This window comes from Thalia democratica, chromosome 4 (genome assembly GCF_965202585.1).
Source record: "Thalia democratica chromosome 4, ktThaDemo2.hap1.1, whole genome shotgun sequence".
NCBI classification, from domain to species: Eukaryota; Metazoa; Chordata; class Thaliacea; order Salpida; family Salpidae; genus Thalia; species Thalia democratica.
Window position 1 is genome coordinate 63894985 of NC_139168.1, and position 22779 is coordinate 63917763.

A 22779-nucleotide genomic window follows, 5' to 3' on the forward strand; every position below is an offset into this window, starting at 1 on the left:
CGTTTAAGAAGTTATGTAAGTTAAATACGGGAAAGTTTTGCTATTTTTTTGCCCTGTTCAAAAATACTCGAAATTCTATCATTTAAATTTAAAACTAAAAAATAGCAAAAAAAAATCCATTTAAACTTACAAAAGTTAAGAGTACATAGACGGTAAAAACTTTTTTTCGAAAAAAATATTCTAGCTTCACATAAATTTTTATAAAACCTAGTTTAAAATTATAAAAAAAAAAGTCAATTTTTACTTGGCCCCCTTCAAACATACTGAATTATGAGTTAAAAATCAAAATACTTAATGTTTCTTTATTAGGTAGTTTTTTTTTCGTTTAAATAATTTTTAGTCCAAAAAAGTGTTCTGCTCCGCTGATATAATGTTATTTTCATTAGTAGGTTATCATGTGTTATAAAATTACTTTGAGCAAGCTATCGAATGTGTAAAGGTGTTTTCTATTGATTATTCGAGTGCATTCTTGTCATGTAAGATTACAACTTTTACGAATTTTGAAATTTTGAAGTAAAATAATTTCGTTTTTTTTTTTTTACCACACAAACGTTTAATTTTTATCAATTGGTTATTTTTATTTATTAGATTGTATTCTAAACAGTAGTATGATTTGTATAAATTACGTTTCAAAGTTTGTTTTACTATAGTTTATAAATATTTTGTTATAGTTTAAACCATCACATAAGTGTACAATTATTAAATAGTATAGATTTTAAAAATATGTTGCAAAAGCTTCTATTAGAGAAATATTTATTAAGTATTTTAATAAAAGTAACATTAAAAATTTTACTTAATTATTTTAGATAGTAAATTGTTATAACTTTATTATACTAATTTTTGTGACAAACATTAAAATGCTTATATGTTTTTACTCAAAAAACTAAAACTTAATTTTCTTTTTCTATCTTAAAGTTTTACTTGGATTTTAAAATTTTTAATAGTAAACTGTTTGTGTTTTAATAACTGCTATAAAAATAGACTTTATACTTTTATTTAAACAGTGATTCATATGTTTATTGTATAAAAATAGATTAAATTTCAAACAAATAGTAACGAAAATCGTATTAATCATAAGTTTTTTGAATAGATGTAAACAATAAGCTATTTAATAATTTTTTTTTTTGTTGTATAGACTTTTCAAACAAATTAAATTTATCCGAAGTAGTGATTTTTTAATTGTTTTCTGAGGGCAGTTGAAACAAAAAAAAAACACTGAAAAAAATTAATTACATTATTTTAGCTTGACTCGTTATAATGTACACATTTTGTAACCGTTAAGCAAATTCGTATCGTTATTACACGTAGCAGTTTATATTTTTTATTTTTGTTCTGATTTCTTAATATCCTGTAATGATTACAGATTAAGCTGATTAAGTTTAAAATTTAGAGTTTAGGTTTAACTTATACTAATTTGAATTAAATAAATTCAGTTTTACAATATAACGTTTAGTTTAGACTACACTTTGAAAATTATAGAAAATAAAAATGTTAAAAACTATTCAAAAACTATTCAATTGCACACCAAGGTACGTTCAATTGTTTCAGTTTAACCAAACACTAGTTGTAAAAATATTTGCCCTGTAAACTAAACTCAAATAACAACAGTGTACATTTCAAATACAAACAGAACAATTAAAGTGGCCGTTTTGGACGAAGTTGGTAGTTGTGGCGATCGGTTTCGCCGGAGGTCTCGTATTCATGTACGTCCAATGCAAGGTTGTTTGATGTGTTATTTTTTTAGATAATGTTTTCTCCTTTAAATGTTTTAAAATAGAAAGCTTTTGAATAAGAATTAAATAGTTGTTCGTTGTTTTCTTTCCTTTGAACTGTTAAGTTCATGGCTGTGATAATATTTTGATTAAGTTTTCACTTTCAACTGTGGTTTGCGTAGCAAATGAGTAAATTGTACGGCGTCTTCTCAGACTGTAAATTATTGCTATTTATTTAAGGGATGGTTTTATAGGTCACGATTATCCCGAGCTTTGTTTTTTAATGTTTTGTTGAGAAAAAATCTTTTAGCCGTTTTTTTTTACATCACTCAAAAGTATAAAGCAATGAAAACCTAAAAATTTCAACTTTAGATAAAAAATGTTTAGCTTAATATTGAAAATATACAAAGAGAAGTCGCTTCAAAGTATATTACTCTTAATGTAATTAAGTTTACTCCATTAACTTCTAATTAATCAAAGATTAATTTTGGATTAAATTAAATATCTTATTTGAATATTAGTTCAAAGCAGTTCATTATTAATCCGTGTTTAACTTTTGATAGTAAACATGAACTACTTAATTTTATTCCTGTTTGTTCCTTAACGTACATGCAAATACTAAATTTAAAATTAGCTATTTAATATATATGTAAAATTTAATTGAATTTAATTCAATTCTGCGTTTGAGAACTTTTATAGAAGTTTAACAAGACAATATACTGAAATATTTTTTAATTTTTATCTGTTTTACTCCTTATGAGTTGTAGAATGTAATATTCCAAAATATGTAAACTTATGTTTTTTGTTATAATTATTTTATAAGCTTTTCGCTTAATTTTATTTCTTCCCTACAATCAAATAGCGTAACAATTATAAGCAACAGTTTATATGGCCACTTATTGTGCTTTAAATATTTTCAGTGGAACACAATTTTCCTTGTCTTAAAATAAAACTACCATATGTTTCTTCCATTATGCCTAACTTGGTATTGTTTTAAAAACGACTTCTTTAACAGATATATGTTCAACTGTGGAGAAGATTAAAGGCTTTCAACAAAATTATTTACGTACAGCACCAACCAAGTATTTTTTTTTGATAATTTTAAATCATTAAGTCGTTATTATTAATTAAATCAACAAACTTTAAAAAGTTATTTAGTGTTCAAATATCTAGCTTTTAACTTGTAGTAAAATGCATTGTGTTTTTCTTAATAATTTATATAAAATTATGTTTTAGTTTGCAAAAATTGCATATGTTTTATTTTCATAATATTTTAATAAAAAATTCCAAAATTTATTCGAAATAAAATCAAAATAGAAGAAAAAAATTTGCTTTTAAAAACTTTTCTAATGCAGAAAAGCAGATACATCCTGGCTTTTAAATTTTTTTTAGAATATATTACACATTATTATGTAAATATATAAATCGTTTTTATAGTAAGTTATAAGATATTGCTCGTCAGCTTGTTTATAAATTTTCAAGGCAACTAAAACAAGACTTTTTAATTACATACCATAAAGTTTTTAATAAATATTTGAAAACATTTTTTTTTTCAAATTGATACTTGTTTTAGTTGGTTTGTTTACTCAGACACATTTATAAACGTTTTCTAACTACCTGTTGAAAAAATAATCTAGATTACTAAATTTAGACCATTTTTTCATTAAAATATATTTTAAAGCTTTATAATAATGATCGTAACACAGAGTCATTAAACACTGTAGTATCAGATAAAATATCGTTGCCATCCACTAATTATTTATCTTTAAATATATTAAAACTACAAATTAAACAACTAAACATTTAAGTTCTCTTATCGTTACAAACAAGCAATCAAAAGAACTTAAAGCCACAAATACTAGATCAAACAACTAAACTCTATATTTTTATTTATTATAAATTAATACAACGACTACAATTTGAGTTGTAGTAAACTATTTTATTATTATTTATTATTATATTAAATTATTGTTTATTTTAAAACAATTACTATCCAATACTTCATCACGATTTTTATTTACTATCTGCGAAAATCTACTCAACAATAATAAACAATTTGTAGTGAATGAAGAGGTTTCAGAAAGGTGCATCCCCGCAACGGAAACAAGCGTGACAAATGAACAACAAAATGGCCGGAACGAAGTTGGCGTCGTTCAGATTGAAATAAACCAGGAGGAATGACAAGTTTATGGGGTTTCTTGTTGGAGATTTCTGAGAAGAAAAGATTCCTCTTTTCTAAGAAAGGCTGACCGGAGTAGAGCTTAGCACTTTGTTTTTTATTCCTTAAATGCTTTAGTTAATAAAAAAAAAAGATTGATTTTCCTCTACTTTTTTGATTAATTTTTATATTTAATATTTTTAACAGTTGTTTATGTGTAGATTTTCCAGAAAGTTTTTATTTAACTACTGATGCTGATTCCTATCGCTATCTGTTTTAAAATCTGACAAGAATGTTGAAAAATCACGATTGATTAATTTAACACACACTGATATATACTTAAAAGAAATAATATTGGTCGTTTTGTTTTTTTTTCACAATTTTTCTGCCAATTTATTTCATAGATAGTTTTTTTTTTCTTATGACGATTTTTAAAATGATAATAAGAAGAAAAAAAGCTAACTTTTACGAGCTTACTTTTTGTGATGTCTGATATTTTTGTAGTTGATTCAATTATTATTTGCTGCTAAACACGCTTTTATCTAACATTTTTTTCTATTTTTTCTAACAGCGACTAAAAACAACTGTACTGTTTATTTTTATTTTTTGAGACTTCACACTCATATATCTCATTAATAGGTTTACTGTCAATATTTATTTTTTATCCAATTTAAATCGTTTATATTTTGTAAATTTAAGAAATTTTACTTTTTTTAATATCAACACGTTTACTTTTGATTTTAATTATCAATAATGAATTTTTTCAAGTTTAGTTTTTTTTTTCTTTTAGTTTAACTAAGCTTTCCTTTTACAATTTTTGCTGAATACTAACAATGATGATTTATCTTAACTTTTTAATTGTCATTTAAGTAAGATCTTATCTAAATCGAGTATTTAGTTTTATGACCGTTTAAAGTTAATATTTCAAAGTATACCCAAATTTGTACTATAATCAAAATTTAAATCACTTAAAAAAGTTAAAGTTCAATTAGCGAGTTTATTGTGTTGATTTTTTGTTGATGTTTGTATGGTTGTTGTATTTGAAATATTATTTCTTTTGCTTAAAATGTTTTAAGTTAATTTTTTTTAGACTTCAAATACCAAGTTCACACAAAAGGTAAACTACTTTAAAAAAAATTAAAGTTCAATTGCTTGCCGTTTTAAAGCTGAATAATATAAATTTTACCTCTGTAAGAATTCGCCATTGGTTTTAAAATCGTTTTTCTTTTTTTTAAATCGTTTCGGTACTAGTTGTTGTTTTGTGTACATTAATAAATTATTTGTTTCAAATTTGCATTTTTTATGCTTGTAAAAACATAAGATGTAATTAGAAAAAAATCAAGGATTTATCTAATAAAATTGCTTTAATTTTATAGTTTTGTAAGGTTTTGTATATTTAACTTTTCTTGACCTGAACACAAGTACAAAACGTTTTCAAACAATGACAGCATTTTTTGTAAGTATACTAAAAGTTGTTATCTCACAAGTATGTTAAAACTAGTGATGTACCGGACTCACTATCCGGGTCCGGCCGGATATTGCCATTTTTGTCTGATATCCGGATCCGGCCGGATTTTAATTTGAAAAAAAAGTCCGGGTCCGGTTCCGGCCGGATTCTAATTTGAAAAAAAAGTCCGGATCTAGTTAGTAAAAAAGAGCATACTGAAAAGTATTTTTTCAAAAACAAACCCTGTGTAAATTTATAAGAGTCATTTTCGTCTGTTAAAATTAAACACCTACCGTGATTCGCTCATTTTGTACACCTGACTAATTTACATTTGTTTACATTTAAACATTTCATGAAATGCAACTCTTTATTTGTGTTGTAAAATTGAAAACTTTGGAATGAATACTTGCATTATTTATTGTTTAAAGTTGAGCTGAGAGAATATTTAGAGTAATACGGTTTAATGTACGAGCCAATGAGAGTCATATGACGAAATGTTTCAAACTAAATAACTGATGCAACAAAACATCAGAACATGACAGGCAGTTTATATATAAGCAGTTAGTTAGTTTGGTGTGTAGCTTGAAGCAACAAAATATCTTGAACGTTTTTGTGAATGCTTATTGTAAGTAGTGTTTTGTTTTAAAAGTGAATATTTCAACAGGTGTTTAATTGTTTAAATATTTAAGCCAGGTTTATAGTTTAAAAGTTTATTAAAAATCTTACTGTTTCTTGTTTACTAAAAGTTTTATTTAATTTTTAGTTCTTTTAAGTCTTTTGATATAGATTTAAATAACTTCCAGTTTTTAAAGTGTTACCAAAGTAATTAATAATTTTGTATATGCTAGTATTTCTTGTTGTGCTTTATATAAAATATTCATCACTCAAAACTGTCGTGTCTGATTATAGAAAGTAGTCTCAGTCAGAATTTATTATTTGTTAGATATTAATTAAATAAGGTAGGATTTAATTATGATGGGTAAAACTAACAAGTTATGTGTACCACAATCAGTCCACAAATTTACTAACAAATTGTCAACCTTTGCTAGCTGTTCTACTGATTATTAGATTAAAGCAATTTTTTTCAGTTTTTAAAAACTTATTCTGAGTCAGGCTTGTTTATACTCACTCTAGCTAGATTTATCGACTTAAACAGTGGCAACCCTGCTAGTTTGAAAATTTTTGGGAATTTTAGAAAATCTTGGACTGCCTCAGGCTAGTTTAGTTTTTTATAAAAACTCAGGCTAGTTTTCTTTTAGATTTTGAATGAGTTTGAGCTGATCCAGTTTTCAATATTTTGTAATTTTCTAGTGTATTTTGTCAAGAACTTGATTTCAGATTTTTAATTGTAAATAACACCTAAATTTGTAAACCTTGTGGCTAGCTGTTCTACTTATTATTAGATTAAAGTTTTTTTTTTCAGTTTTTAAAAAACTCGTTCTGACTCAGGCTAGTTTATTCTAGTGATGTACGGGACTCACTATCCGGGTCCGGCCGGATATTGCCATTTTTGTCTGATATCCGGATCCGGCCGGATTCTAATTAAAAAAAAAAGTCCGGATCCGGTTCCGGCCGGACTCTAATTTGAAAAAAAAGTCCGGATCCGGTTCCGGCCGGATTCTAATTTGAAAAAAAAGTCCGGATCCGGGTCCGGTACATCACTAGTTAAAACGTAATGTAGTACATAATAGTTGTAATATATACATATACTTATTTATTTTATCTGCTGAAATACCCTACTAGTTGTTGTGAAATGTGTTTTTGTTATTGTTAAAATAAACGATTATTAATCTTTTTACGTTAATACAGTTCAAAAAAGTGTACACTTACATAAAATAATCACAAAACAATTGTATGCCTTTTTAATTCGAACCTGCTGCAACAGTTTTTTAAGCAAAGCTTTAAAAAAGCCTTAAAAAAGAAAAATAATTCCAGCATTATGTTGCTACCATTGCGATGCTGAATAGTTTCTTAGCGGCAGCCGAAATCGGTAACTTGGACGAACAGAATACACCACGACTAAATGACAATTGTGTCCGTGATTTTTTTTACTTGCTTAAAGTTCTTCGAACAGTCTTTCAAAGTTTGTATACATTTTTTGAGACATACTTGCTCTGTTGTTTGGTAATTTTTTCCATCATATCTTAGAGTTTCAGAAACTTTTTAGAAATTTAACTTGTTTTGTTTCCTATGAACAATTCTTGGCAAGTTTATGATATTTTTTGATTAGTTTGTTTACACCTAAACATTTACAGAGAAAACATATTACATTTTTTAAACTTGAGCACATTAAAGTATCATCATTAACACAGTAGAGTTAAAAAAACTTCATATAACTATTTTTTTAGTGGTTTTAATTATATTATTTAAATAATAGTTTCAAAGTTGTTTATCAAATGGCAAGCAAATCTTCGATTTTAGATAATGAACAACGAATGTGAATACTTTTTTAACAAATAAAATTCAAACTATAACAAAAAGAATAACATTTGCCCGTTAAAACATACAAATTGTACAAGTTAAATCAGAAGAAGAACTTTTACGAAAATCAACGAAATGGAAGAAACTGTTTTCAACAGAATTTTTTTTTATATTTTATCCTGACAGACAGAATTAGATTTTCATGAAATTTCAAATTTTATTTTAGTAAACTACATTTCTCATAATTTGTTGAGTTTTTTGCTAATGTAATTATAGCTTATAGTCAAAACTTTTTCTAAAAACATATAAATAAAAGTTATGTTTTATCAAAAGCTCCGTCATCACTTGTAAGTGTATGTAAATAAATTTTTTTTTTATCCTACACCTAGCTTGACTAACTCTACATAATCAAATTACTGGATTTTTAAAGTTTTTAAATAAAGCAGCTGAAGTTATTTTCCACTTATTGCCCTAAAATTAATTAAAACGTGCTATTTTCAATCACACGTTATTTTAAATGTGGTAGGTCAAATGGTTTTTAAGTCTCAAAAGCTGGGTAGGTAACTTTTTACACACAAATCGGTTTCATAACATTTTTTAGTAAAAAACTAATGCTTTTTGAGTTCGCATGCACTAACTAGCATAAAGTCTTATAGAACATGTTCTGGCAGCCCTTTGTGAGTTAAAGACTGATTTTAAAAGAAAAAGCTGCTTCGTAAACAAAACTAAGTCTCGGATGCTGTTGTTGGTTGTCGTTTGGTGAGGTTCATTATTTAACATTTTTATTAGAAAAATTTATAACGAAATTTATTTTTTTAACACCATTTTGCGAAAACTTAATTAGGAGTCGGCAAACTGCGGCCCACAAAAATGTGTTAATGTAATGCGGCCCATGGCAGGTAAAACCTGTGGCACGTGAAAATAAAAATTGAAACTTAAATTAGAAGGTCAAGGATTTAAATAAGGCCAAAAAGGTTAACAGTTGAATAATGTAAAAAATATCTTATTTCAGTGGAGCTTTTATTTTAATTATACTTAAAAAAGCTTAGTTGAAAAAGCCTTGTCATACGAAAAAATATTTAAAATGAGTTCTGCTACTCATGAAGTTGTAATCATCACTTAAACCGAAAAACATTATTGCTCTTCAATGTTAAAATTTAAGTTTTTAAATAATATAGTTCTTAAATGTATAAATTAAATCAAAAAACTTTACTTTCAAAATAAACTTTATGTTTTAGTATAGATTTAAACAAATCAATACAAGTTAATAAATTAAAATAAAAATTAAAGTTATATATTTAAAATTTTTCCAAAGTTCTTCATTGGGACAACATAAATTAAATAAAATAAAAACTAGTGATGTACCGGACTCACTATCCGGGTCCGGGTCCGGCCGGATATTGCCATTTTTGTCTGATATCCGGATCCGGCCGGACTCTAATTTGAAAAAAAGTCCGGGTCCGGTTCCGGCCGGATTCTAATTTGAAAAAAAAGTCCGGGTCCGGTTCCGGCCGGATTCTAATTTGAAAAAAAAGTCCGGATCCGGTTCCGGCCGGATCCTAACAGAGATCCGGCCGGACCCGGATCTAGTTAGTAAAAAAGAGCATACTGAAAAATATTTTTTCAAAAACAAGCCCTGAGAAAATTAATAAGAGTCATTTTCGTCAGTTAAAATTAAACACCTACCGTGATTGGCTCATTTTGTACACGTGACTAATTTACATTTGTTTACATTTAAACTATGAAATTAGCATTTCATGAAATGCAACTCTTTACATATGTTGTAAAATTGAAAACTTTGGAAAGAATACTTGCATTATTTATTGTTTAAAGTTGAGCTCAGAGAATATTTAGAGTTAACACGGTTGAATGTAAGAGCCAATGAGAATCATATAACGAAATGTTTCAAACAAAACATCAGAACATGACAGGCGGTTTATATGTAAGCAGTTAGTTAGTTTGGTGTGTAGCTTGGAGCAACGAAATATCTTGAACGTTTTTGTGAATGCTTATTGTAAGTAGTGTTTTGTCTTAAAAGTGAATATTTCAACAGGTGTTTAATTGTTTAAATATTTAAGCCAGGTTTATAGTTTAATAGTTTATTAAAAATTTTACAGTTTCTTGTTTACTAAAAGTTTTATTTAATTTTTAGTTTTTTGTTTTAAGTCTTTTGATATAGATTTAAATAGCATCCAGCTTTTAAAGTGTTACCAAAGTAGTTAATAATTTTGTATATGCCTGTATTTCTTGTTGTGTTTTATATAAAAGATGCATCACTCAAAACTGTCGTGTTTGATTATAGAAAGTAGTCTCAGTTAGAATTTAGTATTTGTTAGATATTAATTAAATAAGGTAGGATTTAATTATGATGGGTAGTACTAATAAGTTAAGTGTACCACAACCAGTCCAAAACTTTACTACTATATTGTTAACCTTTGCAAGCTGTTCTACTGATCATTAGATTAAAGTAATTTTTTCAGTTTTTAAAAACCTCATTCTGACTCAGGCTTGTTTATACTCACTCTAGCTAGTTTTATTGACTTAAACAATGGCAACCCTGCTAGTTTGGAAATTTTTGGGAATTTTAGAAAATCTTGGACTGCCTCAGACTAGTTTAGTTTTTTATAAAAACTCAGGCTAGTTTTCTTTTAGATTTTGAGTGAGTTTGAGCTGATACAGTTTTCAATATTTTGTAATTTTCTAGTGTAGTTTGTTCAAGAACTTGATTTCAGATTTTTAATTGTAAATAACACCTAAATTTGTAAACCTTGAGGCTAGCTGTTCTACTTATTATTAGATTAAAGTTCTTTTTTTTCAGTTTTTAAAAACCTCATTTTGAATCAGGCTAGTTTATTCTAGTGATGTACCGGACTCACTATCCGGGTCCGGCCGGGTATTGCCATTTTTGTCTGATATCCGGATCCGGCCGGACTCTAATTTGAAAAAAAAGTCCGGATCCGGATCCGGCCGGACTCTAATTTGAAAAAAAAGTCCGGATCCGGATCCGGCCGGACTCTAATTTGAAAAAAAAAGTCCGGGTCCGGTTCCGGCCGGATTCTAATTTGAAAAAAAAGTCCGGATCCGGTTCCGGCCGGATTCTAGTTTGAAAAAAAAGTCCGGATCCGGGTCCGGCCGGACCCGAAATTGTGGGTCCGGTACATCACTAATAAAAACTTATTTTCTTAGACACGAGTTGTATTCTGTGCTTGTTTTTTCAATAAACGCCTAAACAAAATTAACAAGAAACAGGTTGATTAATTTTATTTGCTATCAACAAAAAACAATAACGTTCTAGTTTTAGTCAAAATTGGCAATTATTTGTTTCATCTAAAAATATCAGCGCAACAATTAAAAACTACTAATGAAAACATTTCACTGCAAAGATACGATACAAAGAAACTGTGACAGTTTAAATTTCACAAGAACAATTGATTATTCAAAAGTAAAAAAATCAAAACAAGTCTAAGTTTTTCAAACAAAAAAATTCACAAAAACAAAACACTATTTTCTTTCACACTTGGCACACCTCGCACGAACCGTAGAATTTCCACGCGCCCTGAACGGTCTTCGAACAACTAATATCGTTCAACTGATTGTAATCGAACCTGATGTGCGCGCAGTCCTCATCGCCACCATAGTTGTTCGGCTGCCCTGGTCGCCAGTAATAAAGACCATTCTGGCTTTTGTCTCCCGCGTCATACGCTTCACCGTTCACAAGCCTCCAGTGCCCTTCCGTGTCGACATCCGTGAGCCCTATCCAGACTGAGCTTTTCGACAGGTCCAGTTCCGATCTTATGAAGTTGCGGATTTTCGTGTAAAAGTGAGTGGTGTTGTGTAACAGTAGTCAACAATTTATTTTTATAAAGTTATAAATTACTAAGGAAAAATATCATTTACGTTTGTCAGTTTATAAATTATACTTCTAAAACTAATTTCGTAATGGTTTAACTTACATACCATGTAAACAATGTATGTAAACTAGCTATTAACTATCAAGCTTATTTTCAAAATAAAACTAATTTTATTAGAAACTCACTTTGGATTATGCACACTTTATAATCATTGTTTACTATACAATTTTTTTTAAATTTAACATTTAAATGTTTTCAACAAACTTATGATATTCTGCACCGTTCAGTCCTAAATACTTGTGATTGAGGTCGCCGCCATAAGACCTGCACTCTTCTCTGACCCGATTGAAATCTGCCTGTTTCCTGAACTTTACAAGCAGTCTCCTATTGAGGTAATCGACAGAAAGCTTGCTACAAGGCTCATCATGTCTGTGAAAATCAGTTTGTTTACTTTGCACAGTCGTTGGTAGATTTTTTTTTCTGCAGTGATACTTTGTTTACATCGGATGGTTATTTACTTGGAAGTAATGTTTTTATTAATCATTGGCTATAGCGACATGCTTATCCGCCAACACAATACGGTTTGAAATAAACCGAAAACGAAATTCAGAGATCGCAGTTTGAGGTTCAGTTAGTGATTGCATGGGACGACCGCGATCAAAATCCACCCGATCAAACTCCACCCAGTCAAATTCGAGAACCGCTTAACGATCGGGGGTAAGGGTTAGGGGTAACAGTGATAGTGAAAATTAAATAAAAGATATATAAAAAAAGTGCAAAAAATATATTAAATAAGTTAATAAATAAAGAATGAAAAATCGGGTGGATTTTGAACGCGGGTGGATTTTGATAGTATACCGATTATATAGTTACTGATGAAAAGTTTTATGTACACTTGTACTGTATCTAATATTTGTCGTTGAACCTTTGACAATTTTTTAATTTAATAGTGTTAAATTTAATTTACTAAAACTTCACAACAACAGATAGTTAAGATATTATATTAGTTTATTAAACGAGAAAAAACGCTCAAAATATTTATTTCCTGGTGTACGAAAAATATATCGGTTATCGAGTCGCACACCACGGATACCTTTTAACGTCTTGTCCAGGACAGTATTATATTGTTACATGAAATTTTAATTTTCATACTTAAAGTACTTATCCACAAAACTAAAAGTATGTTAAAAACTATGAAAAGTCAAACAATGTTCTTAAACTTGTATATTTCTGCTCCATATTTTCTAGCCTCCGTTTTAATTCCAACATTTGAGTGATACTGCAGTTCGTTCCACGCTTTCCCTTTTCGCCTTTTAAACCTGGTAAACCTTGATCTCCTAGAGAAAGAATTCGCTTTTATTATAAAGTTTTTTAGAAAGTAACTTCACTTAGAAGGTTTATTTATCTCTTGTGCTCGAGTAACTGTAAAAGTTTTACCATAAAATATTATTTGTAAACATTTTATACTATAAGTAATAAAACCAAAAACTATTTACTATTGTCACTAATTCTAAATTTTATACAATACTTAAAGCACATACACCTTTTCAAACTGTGTATTTAAATTTAGTTTTACAAATTTAATATAAATCAAGAATAAGTTAAAAAAATTGTAATTAGATAATGAATTTTAAACTAATATTGTATAATATATTTTTTAAAGAAAAAAAAAACTACTAAAAAGGACCTTTGGGTCCATGTTTTTCTCTTGTAAAGTGCGAAGTTGGAAGTGTTTTTGTTTGGGTGTTTCAGTAGTTGTCGTGGTCACGTTACATTCTTGTGAGTCAACTGCAAACAACTGGTTGAAGCAAAGAAGAAAACACAATAAAACTGTAGAATTAATCATCTAAATAAAGTCTTACATTAAGGCTTTATTCTTAGAAAATTATAACATATTTGTTATTAAAACTGACTAATGTGTAGTTAGGTTAGTTTTATTTTAATTTATTATGAAAAAATAGTTGTTAGATTCTGCTAGAAATAACTGGTCAAAGCAAAGAAAAAATCACAACAATACCGTAGGATCAATCTTTTCAGGCTTTCTAAAAACAAATTAAGTTATACTCTTAACATTAAGACTACATTTGTTTGAATTGAAACGTTTTATTAATGCATGATGATTATTGTGTAGTTAATAAGATTGTTGGATTGTCTAACCAGCAATTTTTTTTTGCTATAAAATCTAATTAAAAGGATCTCAAAATGTGACTAAGATTAGCTAAAAAATTGTTTAATGTTTATTAATAAATAAATACATATTGTTTATTGAACGACAAAAAATAAACGCTCAAAGTACTTGGTCTTAGGACCTGGTGCACGAAAAAGTTTTTCGGTTATCGAGTCGCACACCACTTGGATGCATTTTAACTTCATTGTCTAGGACATATATCTGTCTAACCACAATTATTAAAAAAACAGATGTTTGAAAGACTTTAACAAAAAATCATTAAACAAAAGAATTATATGTAGTTAAAAGTGTTTTTATTTAATCTTTTTAATGCTTATGAACAAAGTTTAAAAATGAACTAGGTTTGGTTCTAAATTATTTGCTTTTTAAATATTTAAAAAATAAAATGACTTGATAAAATATCTACCTAGTAAATTTTTTACTACAGTATATAATACATATAATACAAAATACTCGAGCTAAACTACATTAATCAAAACGTTTTTTACACAGTGACTACTGACTATTTAAACTTTGCGTTATAATAAGGTACCGTTTGAAATCACTGTCGTTTCTATACGCTTCAATAGTTTTTTTTTTTTTTTTTACACTTTTTACATAAGAAGCACGTAAATGCGGTGACAATACAAACAAAAAGCAAAGTTTTGCAGTTTTTAATTTTACGTTATTTGTTTTAAGGAGTATTTATTCGATGAATGTTGAAGGTTAAAAATATATTCTAACATAAAATAACAATGTTTCAAATAATTTACTTTTTAGTTGCGAATTAACATTGTGCTAAAGACATAATCGTAAGCAAGAAACAGAAACAAGTATACCAATACATTTATGTTGGTTAAATTTATACATAATTTCAAACGTAATTAATTAGATAAATGTAAGATACTTTTTTTTTTAATTGTTAAAAAATTTGTTTATATTTATATTTTAGAACCAAACTCAATAAGTTTTGTTTTTGTTTTACACAATGAAAAGCTGTGATCATTATTTTTATAAGTGTGTTGAATATTATCTATTAATTTTTATTCTTAGCACTGTTTAAACATTAAAAACGGTTTAAATTTATTTTACAAATTTTTCAAAATTAAAAAAATGTATATATATTAAAAGCTTGGTTAAATTAACAAGTTAATACAATACTTTAGACTTTAAAATGTTTCGATCGATTCTTTTTTTTAAATAACTTTACTTAATAATGTTTAATAACAATATATAAAAACTATGGAGAACTTTAATTAATACAGTAACCTCTCGCTTATTTACGCACATTGTGTCCACAAAAAAATATGAGTAAAGATACGAGAGATCGTAAAGATACGAGAGGTACCAAATATACTATAATGTACTTACTATAATGGCTGTTTTTTGATATTGCTTCTAGTTAAAAGCAGACTGGGGACTTTCCAGTTTTAACAATTTGTTTACTTTATTTATTGATATGAAAACAAAAGATAAAACTATATATAAATTAAAAATATATAAAATAATAATACTTGTAGATTTTTTTTTACTATTTTAAATAATAAGTAGATTTTATCTTTATCTTTATGTATACGCGACTTATTTTATACTTAACATTTATATTCTATTCTTCTAACTAGTTATATACTTACAAAAAAAACAATTGAGATTTGTGTTGAGTTTAAGCTCTATATTTATTAAGTATCACTGCTATTTTTTGCTAGGAAGTTTGATTAGATTTCATTTTTAGATGTTTATTCATATATATAAGGCAAGAGTGCTGTATTATTTATTTGTGTTTTAAACTCTCATTATTTCATCATACTTTCATTATTTAACACAGTCATATTTCTTTCAGTATTTTAATTTAATCTCTTATTGTTAACGAATTTTCTGATATACTGAAGTATAACTAAATGCTTATCAATTAGTCTAAAGATATAGAGAGGTGATTTGTATTTAAAAGTATACTTTAAATAAAGAATATACAATAAACCTAATTTGTGCAATATTGAAAATAGTTAAACATTTTATTTTTTGAATTTTTTAGAATTTTAAAATGCGTAACTAAACGAGAGTGCGTAACGTCACGAATGCGTAAAGATGCGATAGGTTTAATAAAAACCTTGAATTATTTTAAAATGATAATAGGCTGTTGTTTGAATTTTTGCATTCTGTTTTTACTTAAAAAGATTATTTAAATAAAACATGTATTTCCATTATATTAGCCGTTTTTCTCAGTATTTAAAAATTATATTAAAACTAATTGTTACATTTTTATTTACAGATTTAGCTTTAATAAAAAATAAACTTACTTTATAAACTTATATAAAACAATTAAGTAATAACTATTAACAGAATAATTGCTTTATATATTGTCGTTATATTTGGTATAAGCTTTCAAAAAAAAAAACTTGAATCTTTATTTTAAAAAATTGAATCTTAAAAAGCAAGTGTTTACAAAACAATAATATACAAATTAGTTTTCAAGCTAATAAATGGTACATGATATATATAACATTAGTAAGGCGAGTAAAATTTTAAAAGTTTCACAACAGAGCTGATAAAAGTGGTTAAAGGATTAAATTTAAAACAAAAAACTGTGAAATATTCGTAAACTTTTGTGTTAGTCAAAGAAACAAAAGATCAACAACAAAAGCTCAAATCCCGAAGAAATAGTTCTGGTTTTTATTGATCTTGGCAAATGAAGTTGAACCAGCCGTTGTTTGGATGAGCAACAAGCTGACCGAAGTATACACTCTTGCCATCACAAGCAACACTCCTGAACTTGTAAATCCCTGACTCGTACTGACACTTAAAGCCGGCACTCCACTCGCACTCAAACGAAGCAGCCACGTCGCTTCCGTCTACGAAACTCCAGCGCCCTCTTTCGGAATCCCTTTGCATTCCGATCCACGTATAATCTCTTGATCCACTTGTTGTGCACAGTTCTCTGTGGTTGAAACAAAAGTATTCTATGAACTTTCTGTTTTTACAAACATTATCTTTAAAAATTTGGTGAAAGTACTGCTTTTACTGGATACTTATTTTTTTCACGAACTGTCTTTTTTCTGTGATTTTAGTTCCAGTTTTTGGAAGAGTCATATTATTTTCCTTGCAATATACTTGAGCTTCTTTAAATCTTATCCTCAATCCTAATGAAAAAGTTAAAAAAAATAGTTTGAAGTATACTGGTATGCATAACGTGTTCTGCACTTCTTAGAAGATATTTTTCTCCGAATGTTACTTATTTTGTCTTAAATAGAAGCAGAATAATGTTATGAGTAATTTTTTTTTCTGTGTAAATTTTAAAAACCATTATTAAAAATTTATAAAAATATGTAATAAAATAAGCGCAAATTAAGATTTTAAATTTGATCCGGTTTTAACAGAAAATAACAAGTGTTTATAAAAGTACTTATAGATTGTTTTAAAACTGCACAAGTAAATATATCAAAACATAAAACGTATCTAAATCAAAGCGACTAATGCATTCAGATTAAGCTGCTTACTTGAACATTTGAGTGGATTATTTTGGAAACTTGGATTTGTTCTTCCATTTTCACACATTGTTACTGTTTCTCCTTCCGCCTTATAATGCAAGTTGCATCGGTACCTTACAACTGTACTATGAGCAACAATTCGGGTTGTATTCGACGTAGAAAAAGAAATGTCAGGCATATCACAAGAAAGGTGTTTTTTTTTCTCAAAGTAGTTATGTTTTACCAGTATAAAACTAAAACTTTTAAGATTTCTTATTCTTTTTTTTAATAGAAAACGTAAGTATTTTCTTTATAAAATAAGCACTTAACTGTGTTTGTATTTTTTTGATTTATGCCTAATACTCAAATGAAGTTTGTTACTTATTTTCAGTAGAAATTCTAAAAGAGACTAAGTCTGGACTTAGGTACGCCATAAGACAAGCTCAAATTAACATACCACTTTAAAAGTAAACACTAAACAAAATAAACAAGAAAATATCTTTATAACAGACATACAAAAGTTTTGAAATCAAGCAGCTTGCTTCCACATTTGAGTGGGTTAATTTTGAAACTTTGAATTATTTTTCCGCTTTCACAACTTCTTACTGTTTCGCCCTTTGCTTCGTATTGTGAGCTGCATTCGTACTTTACAACTGCATTATGAGCAACAAACCGCATTTGTCGTAGTTAAAGCAACTTCAGGCATTAAACAGCCATCTAAAGTTATTTTTTAAATTCATCAAAACATCTAACAAAACATGTATTTTTTGTCTAAAATTGTGAAGTTTTTTAAACAAAAAGTTTAAGAAAACCCGTTGCTAAACTTAATTGTTTGTAGACAAAACAACTATTTTTTAAAAACCGCCCTTAAAAAGTATAGTTTAGATTAAATCAAACCTCAAAAAAAATTCTACTTTTCATATCTTTTAAGATGGGAACAGGTCAAAATTGCAAGAGGTTACTAAATTGCACGAAGAAAAATTTGCACGAGTTAGTTTTTTGACGGAGGGTTATTTTTGCTAGATAGTAAAAAAAAATATATAAAAAAACAGAAAAATAAAAGTTACTGACCGAGGATAAGGGTTAGGGGTAAGAGTAATAGTAAAAGTTAATAATAAAGATAATAAAAAAATAAAAATAAGTTACCGACCGAGGGTAAGGGGTAACAGTGATAGTAAAAAAACATTAATTAAAAAAAAAAATAAAAGTTAATAAAAAAACTTTAAAAAAGTTCATCTCGTGCAAAAATGTATCCGTGCAAAATTGTCTGCTCGTGCAAAAGTTTATTTGTGCAATTTTGTACCCTTGTGCAATTTTGTCAGCTCGTGCAATTTTTTACGCTCTTGCAAATTTAACAGCTACCCTTTAAGATAGATATACATACATATAAATCTTATATTAAAAACTTTAAAAAGTGTGAAAACTTTTATTAAAAATTAATTAGTGCTAATACTTTACTTGAAACAAAAATTAAGTTAAAAACTTAATTTAGCAATTAAAATTACTTGATACACTTTTTATTTTAAGATGAATAAACATTTGTCATAAAAAAATAAATTAATATAAAAAATTGAAATCTGTAACTTTAACTTAATCTTAAAGCTATTAGCAAAAAAAAATATTCTCAAGTTGTTTTTTTTATACAAACATAAATGAACTCAACGGAAAAATTATAAAACTTTTTTTTTTGTTATAAAGTAAAACATTTTTTTTTTGTGTGTATAGAATTTTAGACAATTGCAGTACTTTCAAGCTTGAACGAGACTTAGGTATGTATTTTATGCTTTATACTTCACAACAACTTTAATCGCTTGGGTAAATTAATATAAAAACATTTCTTTAAATAAATGTTGCTTGACAATTCCGTGGTTAACTTAAGAAGTTCAAAGATATCACTATATTTTTCTTTTGTTATAAATTTTGCATTACCTTTATTTAAAGTAAACATTGCATCGTGAATACAAATCAACGAAGAACGGTATGTTTTGACGAACATTGGTATTTTTTATTGTAGTTAAAACATAGATGAAACTGTATGAAATTGAATTTAACTATTAAATAAATTATTAAACATCATACTTAATAACAAACAAAAACATATAGTTTTTAATAATTCATTAATATTCTTAGAAGGCTACTATTCTAAAGTACAAAATTAATATTTAAGTTTTAATTGTTATGTACAAAACAACCAATTTAATTTAACAAAAATCATCAAAGTTTACATTTTGCACTTATTTTATTGCTTGAAGTACTTTTAAACCATCGTCACCAGCAAGCAAGTTGAACATAATTTGAGTTTACACTCAACTTGCGCAGAACAAAAAAATCAAGGCAAAATATTACAAAGAATAGTTGATATACCCAAAGGACGATTAAAGAAACTTAAATACAATAATGATTAAGTTTTAATTACCTAAAGATTTGAGTAACTACTATTAAAAATATTATAGTTGTTTGTCTTTTTTTTCTTATTAAAATCATAAATTTATCAGTATTTGTCTTCATATTTTATAAAAGTTAAGTTCAGTTATCTTTAAAATTAAAAATGATTTTGCTCTTGTACATTTCATTTTCTTGACACTTACGTGTAACATTGTTGTGAATAGTTTTTTTAAACGAACTTATGTAATATATTTTCAATTAAAATGTTCTTTAAAACTGCATTTACAAACTAGTGCTTCTAGGTGACAGTGCTTAATTACAAACAGTTATTTTTTAAATTATTAAAAAATGTATTCAAATTTTAAATAAGTTCTGAATGAATGTAAACTGAAGCAACAAAAGTCCGTCTTTTTTTTTATATACGAAAAAAGATAATATGTACTTCTAACCATATTAATGTATTTATAAGCCGTGTTTTTAAAATTCAATGCAGAGTTTTATAAGTATATTCAAATATTTCAACTTTACTTCATTTAATAAATTTTAACATTTCAAAATTTTCTCTTAATATCCAATAAAATAAGAATGTTTCATAAGTTTTAAAACAAAAGTTTTTATCAAGAACTTAACATTGATGTATACTTATCTTGGAATTTATACGATCATGGTCATTTTAAAATATATATTTTTTGTAAGACAGTTATAATGCTCAGTTATACTTTGAATTTTTTCTATCAATGTTGTATTGTTATCTACTTACTAAGTACGCACTTTGAACGTAGTAGTATTATTTCAAAAAATCGAAGTTGTTGATGTAGTGTAAGAAGACAAATATTCATAAAACAGTCTCTTTATAAACAAAATTAAACAATCTAGTACTGTGAAACATATTAAAATACTTTAATTGGAAACTTCATAGTTATAATTTTAAAACTTGTAATAAAAAAAAAACTAATCCCTAAACTAGCATAAAAAGTTTTTTATTTTTTTAATTTTATAAATTTTTTGCACCCTGTTTACCGAAGACAGACCATTTTTTATAAAACCTAATACTTTTTTAACCTTTCCAGATATCAAAAACTTATATAATATCTTTGATAAAAAATACATTATAACTATTTTCTGGAATCGCTAGTCAGCGGGCTAAATTTACCGCCAAATAAAAAATATTTTACGGTCTGAATTTGTGAAAAAAAAACTTAGTTGGCCGCACACGTAATTAGTAAAAAGTTGTGCTAAAAATAACATTAAAAGACTTTTTGAACGCCTATTTTCAATATAATATTTATAAATAAACAAAAAATCGAACACGCAGTTAAAAGAACTTTTCAAATTATTTTTCTTAAAGCTCAAAAAAAACATTTTGTATTGAACTTAAAAAAACACACTCTGCAGCCTGCAGTTTTGCCCACGAGCTATACGTTAACTTATTCGCACAAACAATAAATATATTAAGTTCATAAATGTACATTTGTTTGTTTTACTCCAACATAATAAATCATATTTATTGTGACTTATATAAATTAAAAAACGAGACATTTTTTTATCAAACACTTTTTTTTATATTTCTTAATTTGAAATATTTTAAAAAGTTATGGTTTTGAAAAAACTACTTTACTATAAAATATTTTACCAATGCTTTTAAAAACAATTTGTAAGTCTTTAACTTGTTTAAGCAAAGTCAAAAACTAAGCAGGAAGTTTTAAACTAATATTTCTTTAAAGGAACAACGTTAGGAGGACGCTTTATAGTCTAAACTTAGACTCTATTTTTCTAGATTTCTAGACCTTGGGTCTAAAGTTTACACTATATTTTTCGATTTTTATTTTTAGTTACAGCGACTGCTCAAGTTTCCCACTTTACGCGACGTCTTTGTTGGAAATTAATTTTAAAATGAGATAGAAATATTAATTTAAAAATTAGGCAATGACTTTTAAATATCTATTTCAAGAGTTATTTAAAAAAAAAAGAGAAGTTACCTAACCATCACCAAAAAATAACAAAAAAAAATTACCAAGATATAATGATTACCATAAAAAAATCTCAATTTTATATAGATCGTAAACAGTTAACTAAAATCCATAATCACCTAGAAGAGTAGTTAAAACCTCAGAATACCTAGTGTAAGTTTAAAATCTTCCATAAATTGTATCTATGATTTTTATTCACTGTTTATTACCAACACAAAAATATGTTATTAAGTTTTTTAAATTCAAACTCCAGAATATCTATTGTAAATTTTAAAACTTCCTGAAACTGTACTTATTGGAAATTAATTAATACTTTTTAGTAAATAAATAAAGTGTGCTGTGCTCTACTGTGTGGCTCAATGACAAAAAGTTTTTTCATACATCATGTCCTTTAATTTGGCAACACTTTTGATCTCAAATTCTTAAGCTTCTAACTTAAGTAATGAATTTTGAATGTTAATACAAAAATCATACATAATAGGGGACTTTTCTAAAGGTCCTGCAACATGTATGGCATTGTGCTAAAAATACTATTTAATAGAAATGCATACAAAATATAAATACCATAAATTTTTGTTTCATTCATAACTAGTTTTAATTAACACTATGCTACACATTATCATCTTTAAAGATTGTGTGGCCTGGTGGTGTGGTGTTCCTATTGACTGTTTTAAAAAATCTCTGAGTTCAAAATCTCTGTGAATTCAAACAATTTCTGAACTAAAAAAAGTTTTTACAAAATATATGGTGTTAGGCTTGATGATTGATAGGGTTGCCATGAAAGCCTGAGGTTTCAGAAATTTTGAACAGTACTTGGAATCTGAACAAAAATTGATTGTTACCTAGCATGATGTTGCACCAATATTGAGCTGAAATTCAACAATATTAATGTTCTATTTAAAACACAAGGTCTAAATTTCCAGAATGGGATTTGAAAAATAAAGACATTGATAGGAGATGCACTAAATTTTTATTCACTCTTTTTTTTTTGAAATTAAAGGTTACCAATTTTTTGACTGGTAATTAACAAAAATATAGTGCAAACCTTGCAGCTGTGTACTTCTTGGGACATGTTCAAAATCCACCCAATCAAAATCCACCCAGTCAAATTTAAGAACTGCTTACCGAACAAGGGTATGGCGTAGGGGTAACAGTGATAGTGAAAAATAAATAAAAAAATCAAAAAAAATATAATAAATTAGTA

At 27.1% G+C, this 22779-nt stretch overlaps 1 protein-coding gene across 1 annotated transcript in view; it reads left to right on the forward strand.

Annotated features, from left to right (window-relative positions):
* LOC145835308 (E3 ubiquitin-protein ligase MARCHF8-like) overlaps positions 1-4611 on the forward strand; it is a 29036-nt gene extending 24425 nt beyond the window's left edge. Inside the window, exons 7-9 of the mRNA XM_082942879.1 lie at positions 1631-1719; positions 2728-2794; positions 3775-4611. Of these exons, the coding sequence (XP_082799005.1) occupies positions 1631-1719; positions 2728-2794; positions 3775-3893 (275 nt within the window). The 3' untranslated portion in view covers positions 3894-4611. The remainder of the gene's footprint in view (positions 1-1630; positions 1720-2727; positions 2795-3774) is intronic.
* Positions 4612-22779: the final 18168 nt, after the last annotated feature.